The sequence below is a fragment of the Giraffa tippelskirchi genome, chromosome 4, assembly GCF_054371585.1.
Source record: "Giraffa tippelskirchi isolate mGirTip1 chromosome 4, T2T-mGirTip1v1.2.pri, whole genome shotgun sequence".
In the NCBI taxonomy this organism is placed as follows: Eukaryota; Metazoa; Chordata; class Mammalia; order Artiodactyla; family Giraffidae; genus Giraffa; species Giraffa tippelskirchi.
Window position 1 is genome coordinate 2,315,024 of NC_137278.1, and position 17,992 is coordinate 2,333,015.

General features: G+C 59.9%; 1 protein-coding gene across 4 annotated transcripts in view; it reads left to right on the forward strand.

The window, feature by feature from the left end:
* VAV2 (vav guanine nucleotide exchange factor 2) overlaps nt 1-17,992 on the forward strand; it is a 179,384-nt gene that overhangs the window by 35,486 nt on the left and 125,906 nt on the right. For all 4 annotated transcript variants that reach the window (XM_081595899.1, XM_081595898.1, XM_081595900.1 and 1 more), the window contains exon 2: nt 4,667-4,783. In XM_081595899.1, the coding sequence (XP_081452025.1) occupies nt 4,667-4,783 (117 nt within the window). The remainder of the gene's footprint in view (nt 1-4,666; nt 4,784-17,992) is intronic.

The following is a 17,992-nucleotide window of genomic DNA, read 5'->3' on the forward strand; positions in this document are numbered from 1 at the left end:
GGGCCTGGCCGGCCGTCAGGCCTCTGGCCACAGGACGAGGACAGGCGGCTCCCGGCTGCCTGTGGCCAGGACGTGCCGGCAGCCGCTTTGGCCCTGTCCTCCCACCCTCACCCTCGGCCGTCTCTCTCCCAGCGCTGGAAGCCGTTCCTGCCGAGGGGACAGACCAGAGGCCCTGAGTGGCCAGGCTTCGGCCATGTGCCCTCTGGGGCCCAGGGGTGGGGGGGGAGGGGTGGCCCCGGGCCTTAGTTTCCCTAATTGTACCGTGAGGGAGACAGTGATCGCTTATTCAAACCGGGCCCCTTACAGGGGTCCAGGGGAGGCTGCTGGTGAGCTCCCGGGACAGACCCGGGACTCTGGATGGCTGGTGGTCACCCTCGTCGTCTCGAAGGGTCTTCACCGCTCTTGAAGCGGATGTGGGCTCAGCTCTCGGCCCGGCCGCCTTCTGACCCAGAGCCGAAGTCCTCCACCGTCTGGGCCTCAGTTTCCTCACCTGTGAAGTGGGGCTGATTGCTGGAGGGGAGGGCAGGGCTGCAGTGTGCCGCCAGGTATGCGGGCGCCCCCGGGTGGATGCCGGCCCGGGTGCCTTCTCCGCACCCCTCTGTCCCTGACGGCCGAGTCCCAGGCCAGCCTGGGCTGGACCGGGAGCCACTGGGAGCGGTTCTGGAAGGCCAGGGGCCCGCGTGCCCGCGGCAGGGGAGGGGGCCAGGCCAGGCAGACACTGTGCCCACGACGCGCCTGCCCCCTTCCGAGCCCCGAAAGGAAGCCTGGCCTTGCCTGCTGCGATTGTGGTTGGGAGCTGTGTAATTAACTCTAAAAATGGGAGGCTGAGGAGGAATTAAAATAAGGGCTTAGTGGAAATTAGAGACGAGTGGTGTGCAGAAAAGCCTGGAGCTAGGCTGGACGCTGCAGACGTCCTGCAGGGCAGGGGGAGGACAGGGTCTGATGCTGTGGGGATGGGGGGGTGGGGGGCTGGGGGCGCCCGGGGGGCGGGCGGCTCGGGCGCAGACGCGCCCCGGGTCTGCAGGCTGCTCTCGGGGGTAGGGTGGGGGGCTGGGGGCGCCCGGGGGGCGGGCGGCTCGGGCGCAGACGCGCCCCCGGGTCTGCAGGCTGCTCTCGGGGGTAGGGTGGGTGGCTGGGGGCGCCCGGGGGCAGGCGGCTTGGGCGCAGACGCGCCCCGGGTCTGCAGGCTGCGCCCCCGGGTCTGCAGGCTGCTCTTGGGGGTAGGGTGGGGGGCTGGGGGCGCCCGGGGGCGGGCGGCTCGGGTGCAGACGCGCCCCGGGTCTGCAGGCTGCTCTCGGGGGTAGGGTGGGGGGCTGGGGGCGCCCGGGGGGCGGGCGGCTCGGGCGCAGACGCGCCCCGGGTCTGCAGGCTGCTCTCGGGGGTAGGGTGGGGGTCTGGGGGCGCCCGGGGGGCGGGCGGCTCGGGCGCAGACGCGCCCCGGGTCTGCAGGCTGCGCCCCCGGGTCTGCAGGCTGCTCTCGGGGGCAGGGTGGGGGTGAAGCGGCTGAAGGCACGGTTCTGGGTGTCTGAGGTCCCGGATGGGACGGGCTCTCTCCAGGTCAGGGTGCGGGACTCCGTCCCAGGCCCTCCCCCAGCTCCGGTGGCTTCCTCGGCTCCTAGAGCCTCTGCTTAGTCTCTCCTCTGCCATCACACAGCTTCCTCCGTGTGTCTGTGTCTCTGTGACTCTGTTTTGTGAATTACATTTTTTTTTTTTCAATCACAGTGAAATACACAAAGCTTACAATTGCCATTTTAACCATTGTGAAGTGTACAGTTCAGTGGCATCGAGTGCGTCCACGGTGCTGTGTGACCGTCACCGCCAGTATTTCCGGGACTTGCTCTCCCCAGACTGGAGCTCTGTCCCCACTGAACACTCAGTCCCCTCCCCCAGCCCCGGCCCCCAGCCTCCTGCTGTGTCTGGACTCACGTCCTGGGCCCCGCACGCACGTCAGTCACATCCTGCAACACCTGTCTTTCTGCGTCTGTGCTCCTCAGAAATGTCAGGTGAGGGAAGACAAAGACGGGGCTGTTCCAGGGCCACGTGTTCAAACCAGTGGCTGTAGCCCGTTTTGCAACTAAATTTAAATTCATTAGAATAAAGTGAAATTACAAGTGCGCTTGTTTGGTCGGACTGGCCGCGTCTGCAGAGCTCAGCAGGCAGGCGTGCCTGATGCTGCCCCACTGGACGGGGCTCACAGGGCATTTCCATCCTTCCAGAAAGTTCTGTTGGAGAATGCTCTTCCAGGTTCATGGAGACAAAAGGGACTTGACTAAAGTCGCCTGTGATCCAGGATTGAACCCTGGGCCAGGACTGTTTTCGATCAGGCCGTCTTGGTTGTCCTTTATCTAGTAAAGACATGCCGAGTGCTGCCAGACATGAGGTGATGCGGGACCTGCGTTAATTTCCTGATTCTGACATTGGTGCTGTGACTGCGGGTGGGGGGGTGTCCTTGTTCTCAGGAACTACACACTCAGGTGTTTGGGGGGGGGGCCGCATCTGCAGTTTATTCTCATGTGTTCAGAAAAAGTGTTCACACGCAGATACACACAGAGGTACAGAGATACACGTTGGTGCACACAGATAAACACACCCACAGATCCACACTGAAATACACATAAACACACAGGTAAACACAGAGATAGACACACAGAAATGCACAGATACACATTGATGCACACATATACGCACACATATATACACACATACACACAAAAATACACAGATATACACAGATACACACTGAAATACACATAAACACACAGATACACACAGAGATAGACACACAGAAATGCACAGATACACACTGATACACACAGATACGCACACATATACACACACATACACACAGATATACACAGATACACACTGAAATACACATAAACACACAGATAAACACAGAGATAGACACACAGAAACGCACAGACACACACTGATACACAGAGGTAAGCAGATATGCGCAAACACACACAGATAGACCCTGATATGCACAGATAAACGCATAGATACGTGCACACACGCAGACCCACACCCAGTCCCCCCCACGCAGACAGGGAACAGTGAACATACCGTGAGCACATGAGCGATGTCGTCTGACCGGTGAGCAGACCCCCAGGAGGGAGGAGCGGCCTCACGGGGAGGCTGCTCTGGGCCAGGGCTGATGCCCGCTGGGGGCGGGGGGGCGGGAAGACTCCTGTCTGCTGGGCCCCACGTGTCCCCTGGGGGTTCTGCACGCAGAGCGGTTGGTGCCGTGCCTGCCGCAGCTCCTGACTCTGGCCCGGCCTTCATCTACATCTGTCCATCTGTGAAAGTTTCCGGTGAGCAGTCCCAGCATCGCTGCTGCTGTTGCTGCTGCTAAGTCGCTTTAGTCGTGTCCAACTCTGTGCGACCCCATAGACGGCAGCCCACCAGGCTCTGCTGTCCCTGGGATTCTCCAGGCAAGAACACTGGAGTGGGTTGATGTTTCCTTCTCCACAGCATCTCTGCAGGTCTCTTGAAGTTGAGCTGTTGGGCCCTTGAAAGTGAAAGTGAAAGTCGCTCAGTTGTGTCCGACTCTTTGCAACCCCATGGACTATATATAGTCCATGGGATTCTCCAGGCCAGGATACTGGAGTGGGTAGCCTTTCCCTTCTCCAGGGGATCTTCCCAACCCAGGGGTCAAACCTAGGTCTCTCACACTGCAGGCGGATTCTTTACCAGCTGAGCCAAAAGGGAAGCCCAAGAATACTGGAGTGGGTGACCTATCCCACTCCAGTGGATCTTCCCGACCCAAGAATCGAGCCGGGGTCTCCTGCACTGCAGGCAGATTCTTTACGAACTGAGCTCTGTCCCTTAGAGGGGCTACGGTGGGGTTGATGGGTCTGGAACCCTGGCTTGGTGGTCAGCTGTGTGCACCGTGGTCCTGACCTTGTGGGTACCACGCCGCGGTGGACTGGTGGGGGGCTGATGGCTCCTACGTACCTAACGCCCGCTCTGTGCCATTGGGGCAGGTCATTAACTCCGCCAGGCACGTCTCGCTAGGGAACCAGGCCTCAGGAGCCCTGGTCCAGCTGCAGGCACTGGACAGGATTCGAACCCGGGGCCCTGTGACTCCGAGGTCTGCGCTCCAGGCCGCCTCGTCTGCTACCCCCATCTTTCCCAGCTCCTTCTCCATGGGGACTGGAAGCCAGTGACCCTGTGCAGCCGCCCACCCCACACCTCCTGCTCTGGCTGTATTGCCCACAGTGGGCTGGGCACTCAGATGCCGGGTTCCTGGGTGCAAGAGGCTCCTGGATGCTGATCTGGGATTTGATGCTGCCCTTCGTGCTCCCCCACCCTTCCGCGTGTGGCACGTGCTGCTCCAGGGCCCTGCGTGGCTTCCGTGGGGCTTTGTCACGTGTAAAGTAACGGGGATGTGTCTGTGCCGGGGAAGGCAGTGTGCACGTGTGTGTGTGCACGTGTGTGTGTGCACGTGTGTGTGTGTGTGTGTGCTCTGTGCCTGCTGATTGAACACCAGTCTGTTTTGTTCCAACTGTGATTGTCTTGAGTTGGGACATGTGGCTCCCCAGACAAGGGTATGGCCACGGCGTCTGCGCTGAGCCGGGTGGCGCTGGGAGGCAGGGTTTGCTGCTGTTGGCATTACTGCCCTGCAGACCGTGCAGCTTGGGTGACTCTCCTTTCTCTCCTCTAGTTCCTGTGTTTGAAGAACATCCGCACCTTCCTGAAAGTCTGCCACGACAAGTTTGGACTCAGGAACAGCGAGCTGTTTGACCCCTTCGACCTCTTCGATGTCCGAGACTTCGGGAAGGTGAGTGGCCTCTTTCCGGGGCGGGCCTGGCCCCTCTGGGCAGAGCCCCGTGGGCAGGTGCAGGCAAGTCTGTCTTACAACCGGAGGAGGCGCTTCGGGGGCTGGGGCCACGGGACGGCCCCACCCGCCTTCTCAAGCTGTTCAGAGTGAAGTCAGGGCATCGTGAACCCAGGAGGATGGAGGGAAAGCTGGCCTGGAAGAGTCCAGACCCGACGTCCAGCCCTGCCCTGCTTTTCTAGTTGAGTGACCCAGAGCGTTTGCTTCCTGCCCTGAATCTCCCACCCTTTCTGGGCGAGCAGGCACCAGCTCGTGGGGCGGGCCCAGATGGGCAGATACCGCGCTTACTGCGGTGTGCTGAGAAGGGAGCTGTCACGTTATACCTGAGACAAGTGGGGCTGTCTGGCTCCGAGCAGCGTCGGGCGGGGACAGGTGATTATCTGAACTCCTCGTCCTTGGAGGTGATGCCCTAGGTCCGTGGCAAAGAACTCGGGAAGCCTCTCTGCTTCCTCAGCAAGTGTCCCTGGCAACTGTCATGCAGAGTGCTGGCAGGTGCCAAAGCCTGGCGGGAGTGCAGCGCGCTGTGGCTTCCTGCTGAGCCTGGGTCCATAGTGTCCTTGCAGGGCATCACGCTCCACCTGGAAGCCAACAGTTCCCAGGTCCCTCCTTTTAAAAGATGGAGTCAGGATGTGATACCTCGTAGATGGATCGGGGGCCGGGGGCGCGAGTCAGACCTGGCTCCGTGCTTCACCGTGATGCAGCTGTCCCCGAGTCCCCGCCTGCTCTTGGGGGGGCCCTTCCCTCCGCTGTCAGTGCTGGCTTTGTGAAATGGGCACTTCCCGGACTACCCAGGGATGAGCTTTCACCTGCTTACGGGAAGTTCTCAGAGGATATTTATTGCCTGCTTTATCTGAGGACCATTATCAGGGACCTGGTGTTTGAGGAAGTGTTCTGTGAACACATGATTTATGAAGCACCAGGGGAATTTTGTTTGCAAACGCTGAGAAGTCAGTTCCAAGAGGAGCCCTCATTTGAGGTGCTGTAAAGTGTCAAATTAGCGCTGATAACAGGACTTTCCCATAAACCACCTGGGCTTGACGGCCCTCTTCTCTGCTTCTGAAAGTCTGTAGACGTGCGATTCGGGGACCAGCTCTGCGTCCGCACCAGCGCTTAGAGGTCTCTCCTCCTCTCTTGAGTGACTCTCCCACGTCCCTCTGGCTGCGAGGCGTTAGCCTAGGACTCAGGCTTCCAGGCTGCAGAGGCTCCTCCTCTGCTGGGGCGGGAGCCTGTGCCGGCGTCCTTCCCGTCCGTGAGCTTCTCAGTTTCCGCAGACTTGCTTTTAAGTGGATTAGAACCTCTTTCCTGTTTTTACTTCTTGTGACCAGCAGTGCCCTGGGCAGGGGAGAAGCCAGTGGCTCTGGACTTTGGGGGAGGCCTTCAGAACACACACACATGCGCACACAGACACACAGAGACACTTTTTACAAACACTCACACACACAACTGGTGTTTAAAATAATTGCATAGAGAAACAGGATAAACTCTGGCCAAACCCATTCCTTGGCCAGCTGTGAATGCAGAGTGCCCGGCCTATGTGCAGTGATGTAAAGGTGGCATAAATTTGGGTAAATTCTCGTCATGTGATCTGCCAACCATGGACAAGCACTTGGAAAGGGGGTGCCCCTCGTGGTTGTCAGCGGTTCCTGCGGGGGGTTTGAGCCCTTGGGGGATGTGCTTGCTGCCTGCAAAGGGGGCTGGCCGCTCTGGGAAGCTGTCAGTGGGCAGTGGGTTTGGGCTCTGAGTCAGGGAGTGAAGCTGGGGATAGACTGGGGGAGCCGAGGGGCCTTGGTTCAGCCTCGCCTCCTGCACGGAGCCCCCTGAGGCTCCAGGGAGGGCAGAGCTGCCCTGAATCTGCCCCTGCTTTTCATGTCGAGTCGGATGGGTCTGGTTCAAAGTCTGGTTCCACTTACTGGTCGCTGACGTTGGCAGATGGCACAGCGACCCTGACCTGCCTCGGCCGGCCGAGGACCAGGTGGGAGGGAGCCCGCACCGTGCTGCCTGGCCGCAGTAGGTGCTCATGAAACGGCCATGCTGTCGCCTGAGCCCGCCCGCCCCCCAGGGTCAGTGGACGCGAAACTAGAGAGGCACAGGCGGGTGGCGGCCTCCTCTGTCTCAGTCCTCCCGCGTCATTGATCCACGCCGCCTTCCGGAGCCCAGCCTGGCCCCCTGCTGCCCTCATGTCCATCTGGCTGAGCACCGTGTCCTGCCCTCCTCCCTGCCTGCTTAGCTTTCTGAGCGAAGTGAAGCTGTGGTCGGCACCCTGAGATGAGGTGGACGTGGGGCCAGCCAGGGCTGGGGCGCCGAGACGAGCGTCTCTCCACGTGGGGGCCACTGACCAGAGCCCGCTCTGCTGGGCTCGTCCCCGCTGAGGTCTGGGGGCGGGACCCCCGGGAAACACACACAGGCCAGGCCCTGGCTCCACACTGCTGCCTGCCTGGCTCCGGGTCACAGACACGGGGACTGGAGCTGCCCTGGGCAGCCGGGCAGGGCAGCCGTGGACAGGTGGCAGAGCCAGGCCTCCAGCCTGCGGGAAGAGGCACAGCCAGGCTGCTCACTCAGGGGTGACTTCCCGGGCCAGCCTGTGGGGGACATCCTGGGACACCTAGCAGGTGGCTCTGCGCACAGAGATAGCGGCTGCTCACCAAGGGCCCGGCGGCCGATCCGCCTTTTGCCCTCCAGGCGCTCTGCCCCGGGGGGTCACCCGCTGGGTCCAGGTGGGTCTGTGGTGCTTGGTGGTATCAGACCGCTAAGGTATGACGGCGACTCTGCCCTCCCTGGCCCTCGCTGCTGGCCCGGTCCCTGCCGGCCGGACCTGCCTGGAGCCCGTGTTGAGAGTGACGCTGAAGTCGATCCCCGGACGAGGGGAAGGGGCTTGGGGTCAGTTGTGCTCTCCCACTCCGGGCGGCAGGAATTTGAGGGGCGCTGTTCCTTTCTCAGTTTGCCTGCTCATCCTCCGCTTACGTCCTAGGATTCAGGAGTGGAAAGGATCCTTATGGTATGGCCGGCTCGTCAGTCTCAGGCTGGTTTAGAATTTTCCAGATTTTTTCTTTTTGCCATTATTCAGGAGGTTTGTAACGCGTTCAGGTCCTGTCTGGGTTGTGGGTATCATGCTTTTTCTAAGCAGCTGCCTCTCAGCTCCCCAAGTCCCCCCGCGTTGTTGGGAGTGATCCCTTGAGAAGGGAGTGTGCATGCATGCTCAGTTGTGTCCAACTCTCTGCAACCCTGTGGACTGTAGCCCACCAGGCTCTTCTGTCCATGAGTTTTCCAGGCAAGAATACCAGAGTGGGTTTCCATTTCCTACTACAGGTTGGGAAGGGAAAAGGTATTGATTCCTTGGTTCCTCTATTAAACATTCAATAAGCCCCCAAGAATTTTTTTTAATTTATTTTTTAATCGAAAGATAATTACTTTACAGAATTTTGTTGTTTTCTGTTAAACCTCAACACGAATCAGCCATAGGTATACATATATCCCCTCCCTCACTCCCAAGAATTTATTAAACACTTACTATGCTCGGGATAAGACAGAAAGACTTGATGACCTTTGCTCTCTGAGGGTCCCCCACATTAGCTGCTGTGCAGCTCATGGTAGAAAGAAGAGGGGGGAGGTAAAGGCCCTAAGCTCTCCCCCGGAACTGCCTGCTGCCGGCCCGCCGTGCAGCCGTGACACCCCGGGGCCCGTCTTCTGCTCGTGAGTGTGGGGCGGGTCACTCAGGACTTGGCTGCGGCAGAAACCCCCGTGGTAGGGGGTGATCAGCCCTCTCCAGAAAACTGCCTTGTGGAGTCTGGCTGATTTGCGGGCGTTCTTCCTGTTTCCAGAACCAGCGGGGCCCTGGGCTTCCCCTTCCCACCCTCCCGTTTGGGCGGGTGCGGAGAGGACCTGATGCTTTGGGGTGTATGACGTTCCAGAAAGTGTTTCCCTGACCCCAGGCTGGCAGAGCTCTCTCTGCTCCCCAGCTCAGGAGAGACCCTTGGCAGATTGCTCAGCAGGACAGCAGGCAGGTGGACCCCAGAGAGCCTCGAGGCCTCCGGGAGCCCCGGGTGCAGCCAGCCTGTGCTTATCTGGAGCATGGTGATAGACGGGGCAGGCGGAGAGGGGCGCTTCCTGCAGGTCAGACCTGGCATGGATCAGACTCCGCGTTACTCGGACTCTGAGGTTCCCTTTCTGCAGAGTGGAGCGGGGACATGGTGGCCCAGGGCGCGGCCAGGAAGCGAATGTCCAGGTCCTGCCATTTTTATCAGCAGTTTGGTCCTCTTCTTGCTCACCCACCCAGCAAGCTCCAGCAGGAGCAGAAGGATCCAGAAAGCTGGTTCTGGATCTTTTTTTTTTTGGCTCCATCCCTGGTATTTCCCAAAGGTTACATTAGAGGTATTAGGTTTCTGCTCAAACCCGTCCTGTTGGGGAAGATTTGAGCCAAGATGCGAGCCAAGGGCCTGAGCTGGGAGCCGGCCTGCCGCTGAGCCCGGGCCCCGCTCCTGCCCCGATGGTGTGCGCGTCCTTCTCGTGTGTGTCCGCGTGTCCTGTCCTGGGCGTCTGGCCGATGCGCCGGGCCCGGGAAGGGAGGTCATGTGGGAAGGCCGCGTGGGTGGCCCATGCGGGCCGGGTCTTCGCGAGACGCCTCCGTGTGGAAGCGGGCTGGTGGTTTTGGACGGAGGGTCCTGGCGAGGTTGTAGGGTTTCTGCGGCTTCCTTCTGATGTTTTGGCCCTGGAGCCGCAGATGGCTGTCGCCGCAGAATGCCCGCCTCGTCTCGCTGTTAGCTGGGCTTCCGTCACCTTCCCGCCCAGCCCCCCGACGCTGGCGCTTGGTGACCCCTTTACAGAACAGGAGGTGGTGACTCCAAGGGTGAGTGGACGGCCAACCATGTCCCCGGCCTGGGAGTTTGCTGGTTCCACAGCCTCTCTGCCCTCACTCCCCTGGCCACGCGGCCTGCAGAGGTGGGAGGTGAAGTTGTGGCTTCACCAATACAATGCCCATTCCTGGCCTTGCCGCTGGGGTCGGTCCAGCCCCAACCAGTGACCTGGGCTGGCGACTTTCCAGGACTTAGTTTCCTCACCTGGAAAATGGGGACAATCTTGCCAGCTCTCCCCATGATGGGATCCCCGTGGGCACTGTTATAGGAGGCTCTCCGTGTCGGCTGGAACCCGGTGGTCACTGAGCAGATGGGGTTTGTATTGTCATTTTCATTATAGTCCTTTGCAGACAGCCACCGCTGGGCCTGTTCCCCCGCACTGTGAAGCCGGGGTGGAAGTGAGCAAGCCTTTGAGGGGGCATGTCTGTCCGCTGGGTGGGCAGGAGGCAGGGAGCGGGGCTGGGCTTCTCCAAGTGGCCTGGGAGCTGGGGGTGGACCCCGGCCTGCAGGAGACCGTGGGCAGCCCTGGGCTCAGTGCGGGCCTGATCGCCCTGCTCCCGCCTTCCTGCCCAGCACACTCACTCTCGCTGGCTTTCCCGCAGTCTGACCCTCGGCCCGCGAGGCTCTCTCTCCCTGTAGTCGCAGGGCCACTGCCCTCGCCTGCCTGGGGCCTGCGCTGGAATCGCTGCTATTTAAAACGGTGGGGTGCCTCCTCCGCCCAGCGCTGCCCACCGGCCGGCAGTTTCCTTCCTTACTGGGCCTGCGGCTGGATCACGAGCTTCCTGGCTGTACGGAATTTTGTGCTTTGTTTACTGACATCTCCGGGTGCTGAGAGCCCCGCCTGGCACATGGGGCACTGGTCCGTCTTTGCGAGTCGGTGGGTCTTATTGGAGGAGCCAGGGAGCTGTCGGTGGGGCCAGAGTAACGGTGGGACACCCCCCTGAAGGCCCGGGCGCCCGGTCAGGGGACCCAGGGGGGCCCAAGTGGCCCCGCGAGCATCTTCCCCAGGGTGCTGCCCGCCTCGGGGCCGATTCATCTAGTCTGACACAGCTTCCCCGCCTGCCCCCAGCCCGGGGTCCTGCAGCCTTGCCGGGTCAACCTGGCTCACTTTAGCCGCCCCCTGCCCCCCGTTTTGGGTGGAATTAACACCCTGGGAAGAAGGTCTGTGAGGCTGTGTCTCTCGTTTGAGTTAAAGAGCAGAGCACGCCCTCTAATAAACGGGTTTCATTCTCCTATTTGTTATTCATTGAAGTACTTCGCTAGGCTTGGAAACTTCCAATGCGGGTGAACCTGGCCCTCAGCACGGCCCGGGGCGGACGACAGGCCTCTCGTTGAATTAGCGTGTGAGGCGGGGGGCCCAGCGGTCCCCCCCAGGTGCCGGCCTCGCGGGGAGCCCCCCACCCTTCCTCCTGCCAGCGGGGTCACCCACGTGCATGGACCCCGTGCCGTGCGTCCCAGGATCTTTGCATCCAGGAGCTCCCGCTGACTTCAGTGGCCTCTGGGTGAGGAAGGGAGCCAAGGCCTAGAGGGGAGATGCATCTCGCTCGTGTTTGGTGGAGCTGGGGGGTCGTTCGGGGGGAGGCCAGGAAGGCAGCATGGAGGAGAGGCAGCGAGGAGGCCGGGAGGGTGATGTGGAGGCCAGGAGGCAGCGAGGAGCCCGGGAGGGTGATATGGAGGCCAGGAGGCAGTGAGGAGGCTGGGAGGGTGATATGGAGGCCAGGAGGCAGCGAGGAGCCCGGGAGGGTGATGTGGAGGCCAGGAGGCAGGGAGGAGGCTAGGGGGCTGGTGAGGAGGTTGGGAGCAGGGTGGAGGCTGGCAGGGCTGTCTGGGTAGAGGCCACAAAGAGGCCTCTGTCAGGATGGAGGTGGAGGGGGTCTAACTATGAGCTTTTTAAAGGACACAGGCAGTGAATTCCCTCCTGCAGTGGATTTTAAGCCGTCTTCCCTGGGGACCCGGAGGAGGCAGAGGCAGGGCCCTGCTGAATCCGAGTGAGTCTGCTTTCCTCCGTTTTCTGTTTCATCTTGCCTGACGTTTTGCTTATAGACGGTGTTCTGAAGAGGTTAGGAGCGTGGTTTGAAAGCACCGGTCCATGACAGCCGAGGAAACCACTTCCCTGGGATCGGAGTTTGGGGAAGGCGGCGGCTGGCTGGCGCTGTGGCCTCATGGGCTGCCTGAGGGGCCTGGAGGCAGGGCAGGCTGGTCGCAGTGTCCTGGACGTGGGAGGAACGGTCCCTTCCCCCAACATCCCAGCCCCTCTGCCTTCCTGCTGGTCAGCGCCAGCTGCTCCAGCTGGACCCAAGGTCATCCACTGCCCCAGCCCCGGCCGCCTCGGGCGCTGTCCGCAGAGGTGCCCATCCCCACCCTGTCCCATTCTTCCTCTCTGCCTGGACCCTCTTTTGTCGCCAGCCTGTCCTCCCCTTCGTCTGTCCTGCGGTTGTGGCAGCGCCTGGAGCATGCTGTCTCCCCGCCGGAGCCTGGGGCAGTCATCACCCGTCCATCCCACTGCCTTCCCCTGGGCCTGTCTGCACAGCACCCTAGCACCCCGCAGCCCACGGGGAGGAACGTGAGAGGAGCCAGTCTGCTCTGCCAGACGCCCCCAACTGTTACTGCCATGACCCCTTCTCTTGCCCTGGCCCTCCTGCAAACATGCCCCCCCCACCACTGCCCTCCAGACTTCTTGAGAGTGCAGATGCTTCTGGAAGCCAGGTGAGAGTGGACCAGCTGCATGACTTCAGGGGCTTGGGACAGAGTGTGACGCTGGGGAGTGCGCTTCACCCACAGGCCACCTCACCTCTGGGGGCCGCAGTTTGCCCATCTGTAAACTGGGTCTGCAGTCGGCCCAGCCTCAGCTGCTGGAGGAGGATCTGAGGTGTGCGGGGGCTAGTCTGCATGTGTGCGTCCCCTGCATGGCTCCTGGGGGCAGGCCCACATGGAGTGGGTGCTGGTGGCCTTGGCAATGGGTAGGGGGGTGTACATTCTGGATGCCTGGAGCGCCAGCCTCACCCCCTCCCTGCCCTGACCTCGGGGTCGAGATGCTGATTCCTCGTGGATGAACGTAGGCCCTGGGCTCCACCCAGGGAAGGAGCAGGGAGCCTTGGGGTGCCCACCCGACACCCCGGTCTCTGTGTCCGAGACTCCCTAACGTTCCTTCCTCAGTGTGCCAAGCGCAGCTGCTCTGAGCTCACCCCGGGCCTGTCTGCCACTTGACGCCAGGCTGCACTGAGCTCATTTGCACCCTGTCCTGATGCTGCCAGAGACGTTCTGGCCTCAGCACGCGCTCGCCACTAATTACTTATTAACGTGCAGTCGCCGTGGCGCGGGCGCAGCCTCGGGGCTCTGCGGGGCTGGTGCGGGCCGGCTGGTCAAAGCTTTCTGAGCTTTTGCTCAAGACCATTTTCTCCTTTTACTGTGGGTTGCCATTTCGGGACGTTTTTAGCCCGTCCTCTTTTGGAAGAGCTGACCACCAGACACGCACGTGTACGCCCGTGTGCACGCACACGCAGAGTCCTGTCAGCCATGCCGATGCCGACCCCACATTTTCTGACCGGTGGTGGGAGTGGTCTCCTCGCTCCCCCAGCCTACCTTTCTGGACGGGAGCCTCCGGCCCGCATCGCCTCCACAGTGGACAAATGGGAAGAAAGTTTTGGTTTGGGACCCGAGTCCCTGCAAGTCTGATGAGCTGTGGGCCACTTGGACCCACAGCCCCCTGTGAGGCGGGCGGGTCTGGTGTGGGGGCCAGGAGCCTCCCTCCCGGCCTTTGTTCTGGTCCCTCTGCTCCCAACCCTGGGTGGGTCCCAGGGAGGGGCTCACGGCCAGGGAGATGGCTGCGGGATCCGCCATCTCCTTTCCCACTTAGGATCGATTGATCCTGGGGAGGGGGACGCAGGCCCGCAGCGGGGACGTGGGGTGGAGGGTCGGCGGCGTCTCGTCCAAGCCGTGCTCCTACCACCGTGCCTCCTGCACGTGGGCAGGCCCTGCCGTCCCCTCCGGCCTCGGTTTCCCCATCCGTGAACAGAGGGCCGGACTGGCTGGCTGTCCCCTTGTGGAGGTCGTTGGGGGGCCTTTCTCGTCCCCGTGGGCGTCGGGTGAGCCTCGCACATCTCTGCCATCATTTGCACCTGTGCCCCATGCCCCGTGGGAGCTCAGATTTTCTCCACTAGCCCTGGTGCCGCTCGTGGTAATGTAGGTGCTGTGCGTAGTTGCTCAGTCGTGTCCGACTCTTTCCGACCCCATGGACTGTAGCCCGCCAGCCTCCTCTGTCCATAGGATTCTCCAGGCAAGAGTACTGGAGTGGGTTGCCCTGCCCTCCTCCAGGGGATCTTCCCAACCCAGGGATCAAAGCAGGGTCTTCTGTATTGTCGGCAGAGTCTTTACTCTCTGAGCCACCAGGGAAGCCCAAGAATACTGGAGTGGGTAGCCTATCCTTTCTCCAGGGGATCTTCCCGACTCCGGAATCGAATTGGGGTCTCCTGCATTGCGGATTCTTTAGCAGCTGAGCTACCAGGGAAGCATTACATATGTATATATTTATATGTATGTATATGTATACGTATGTCTGTGTCCACAGTTAAATTTTAATTGGCTAATTGTTTCTCCCTAGTGCCCCAAGACATTGTTTCTATTGAAGCCTGACAACTTGATAGTTGCAACAAAAAAAAGACCAAGAAGGAAAGAACATCAGAATGTAAATAATTAATTGTAACAAAGTATTCTTTCTTGGCATCCTGGAAGGCCTTTCTCAAAGACTGCTGCTTCTTCCAGTGGTAGATGGTGGGGGTCTGCGGCGGCCAGGCGCTTGGGATTCAGGGCAGCACCTCTGAGTCCCGAGGCGTGTGGCTGTGACCTTGCTGGGGGAGAGACCCCCCCTGTGGCTCCGTTCCCCCAGGGCTCCAGCAGCACCGGTACAGTTCAGCTCGAACATTCCTTGTCCTGCCACCTGACATGCCGGTTAGGGAGTTTGGGCTGGAGTCCCGGGATATTTATCCTGCGTTGTCCTTTTTCAGTGCCATTTTTAAAAAAATAAAAGATTATGCTGATAAAATGGACCAAATGTCACATTTACCATCTTAACCGTTTTAAAGCCTAGATTTCAGGGGCGTTCCGTGTGTTTAGTGTCATGCAGCATCACCAGTGTTTTGGTCCAGGCTTTTTCATGACCCCCAAAGGAAGCCCCAGCTCCTGCTCCTCCAGCCCCCAGCCCCTGGCAGCCACTCATCTCTATTCTGACTGTGGGTGTGTGCTCAGTCGTGTCCAACTCTTTGCGACCCCACGAACTGTAGCTTGCCAGCATCTTCCGTACTGGGATTTCCCAGGCGAGAATACTGGAGTGGGCTGCCATTTCCTCCTCCAGGGGATCTTCCTCAGCCAGGGATTGAACCTATGTCTCCTGCACTGGCAGGCGGGTTCTTTACCCACTGAGCCGCCTGGGAAGCCCATTCTGTCTCTATGCGTTTGCCTCTACTGGACACTTCATAGAAAATCACAGGAGATGTGGCCTCTAGAATAGGGCTTCTTTCAGGTAGCCTGAGGTGTTCAGGGCTCATCTACACAGTAGCCTATGTCAGAATTCCATTCCTTTTCAAGGCTGAATAATACTCCGTCATATGCTTGGACTATATCTTGTTAATCCATCATCAATCGAAGAGCATTTGGGCAGTCGCTGCCTCTTAGCTGTTGTGAGTCCTGCTGCTGGGGGACCACGCATGTGCAAAGCTTTGTTCACTTGTATTCCTGAATTCCTAACCCTGCAGCCAGCTCAGCTTCCAAGGCTCCAGGCCCCAGAAGGCTGAGGACCCTCACTATGAACTGAGACCTGCGCTCCGTCCTGAGAGGAGATGCCGCCGCCCCCGCCTGATGGCTCTCGCTGTTGCGGGGAGGGCTGCAGGAAATCAGCCCCCAGGCTCACCTGTCTGGATCCGGGCTCTCAGGCAGGCCTAAGAGGAGGCAGGCTTTGTTTACAGGTGAGATCTGTGGGTGGGGTGAAGCCGAGGGCCATTTTCAGTCATGCCCCTGTGAACACAGGTGTGCAAATATCTGAGTTCCTGCTTTCATTTCACTTGATTCTATACCCAGAAGTGGAATTACTGGGTCAGATGGTAATTTTGTGTTTTTTGAGGCACCATCATAATGGTTTCTACAGCTTCTGCACATTTTACATCCCACTGACAGCACACAGGCTTCCAATTTCCCCCCATTCTCACCAGCACTTGTTATCCTGTACGCGCGTGCGTGCGTGCGTGTGTGTCTTTGATAATAGCCACCCTAATGGTGTGACGTGGTCTCTCTTTGTGGTTTTGAATCGCATTCCCTAGTGATTAGTGATTTCGGGCATCTTTTCATGTGCTTATCGGCCATCTGTGTATCTCCTTTGGAGAGATGTTCATTACAGCCTTTTGCTCATCTTTTAATCATATTTTGGGTTTTTTTTTTTCCTGTTTCATTTGACCATACATTTGAAGAGGACAGATGTTCAGCTTTTAGGACAGAGTCTCTGTGGGAGGGGCGGCCAGAGGCCACCTGCCAACGGGCAGCCGGAGAAACATTCTGGGGACGTCCAGGGTCTGCCCGGTCCAGTCCGCCTCTCGTGCCTGCTAAGTGACTTGAGTCATGTCCGATTCTTTCTGACCCCACGGACTGTAACCCGCCAGGCTCCTCTGTCCATGGAATTCTCCAGGCAAGAATAATGGAGTGGGTTGCCTTGCCCTCCTCTGGGGGATCTTCCCGATGCAGGGATCAAACCTGTATCTCTTACGTCTCCCACATTGGCATTCAGGTTCTTTACCACTAGTGCCACCTGGGCAGCCCCTAGTCTACCTGTCACCTGTCCCCAGTTTCCCACTTATCAAAGCTCCCCACCCCAGTTCTCTGCCTACCAGGCCACCAGGTCACTGGGCACGTCCGCGTCCCATCACTGGGTATCAGCCTGCTTCCCTGGGTGGGGAGCCCAGACAGGTAGACCCTTCTGGGGTCACGGCTGTGACAGCACCAAGGGAGGGTGTTCCTTTCTCCCAGCTCAGCCAGGCTGGGCAGTGTGGGGCTGCCCCAGGCCTCCCAGAAATGGGGTAGGGAAGCCTCTGGGGCCGCAAAGCAACCTGAAGCCAGACAGCGCCCAGGCCCCACGCCAGCTTGCGGTGGCCCTGTCCCGTCTCTGTGGGTATCAGTAAGCACGCCTGCATGCCGTTCCCTGGCCCGCTACCCCTGCCAGCGCTGGGAAGTGCTCAGGCTGCCTGCTGCCTGCCAGCATCATTAGAACAACCCTCACGTCCACTCCTTGTGGCTTAATTTCCATGAAGAATGAACATCCCAGCAGATGGGCTCCGCCGAGATCTGTATTAATCAGCGATTGATTTCTCGTACTTGCTCAGGCCCTGGGATTCCTCATGGGCCACGGAGCCAGGTGGGAACATGAGGGGCCAGCTTTGAAGTCGGAGCTGGTCCCCAGGGGCTGCGCTCAGTTGAAATCGGGGTCACCGGGTGTCTGAAAGTGAAGTTGCTGCTTCAAGGAGGGCTAGGAATTGGTGACAATAAGTTGGGCATGAGGTTCATTGAGAACGTGAACACGGGCTGACCCTGGGCTGACTTTGTGGATGAGAGAGCCTAGCGGGAGTGGTCGTGGCTGGTCCCAGGCACACTGCTCTGGCGAGGACTGGACAGCTCCTGGTCATCTTGGGAAGGCTGAGCCCGTGGCCTGGGCTGTAGCTGTGCCAGGCTTGACGCAGCGTGTCACCGTGGTGGCTGTCATGGGGATGGGGCGGCTGTGACCTTGGCCCCGGGGATGCCACCATCATGGCTGTAGCCAGGCACGGGGGGCAGGGTGGGGGGAGGCTGGACCCCGGGGGCTGGGGTCTGCAGCCCCAGCTTCGGTCCTCTGAGGACCCCTTGAGCGTCCCCATCTTTCCTCTTAGGGCCTTCAGTTTCCAAAGGCTCCATGTGTGAAACCAATGTCTTTAGTTTTCCCGTTTGTAATGAATCAGAGCCTAGTTGAGAGCTAGGTAGTGGGACCCCCACACGGAGGGCACACCGGCCAGAAGTTCTGAGTTCAGGGTGATTCAGGGAACTGGGGGAGCCCAGGGCTGTGGCCTTCAGGGACCCAGCCGGGCGCCTTTCACTGTGGAGCATCCAGCGGGCCATCAGTTGGCAGCCACGGTGGCTGGAGGGTGTTGGCCACCATGGGGAGGGCAGAGGTAGCTTGGAGGGGGATGGGCCGCACCCCTATCTTGGGCCAGCCCACGGCTCCCCTGTGCGGTCTGCTGGGATGGTGGAGGATGAGCATACGGGTGGAATTGTCCCCTGCTAGGGTCAG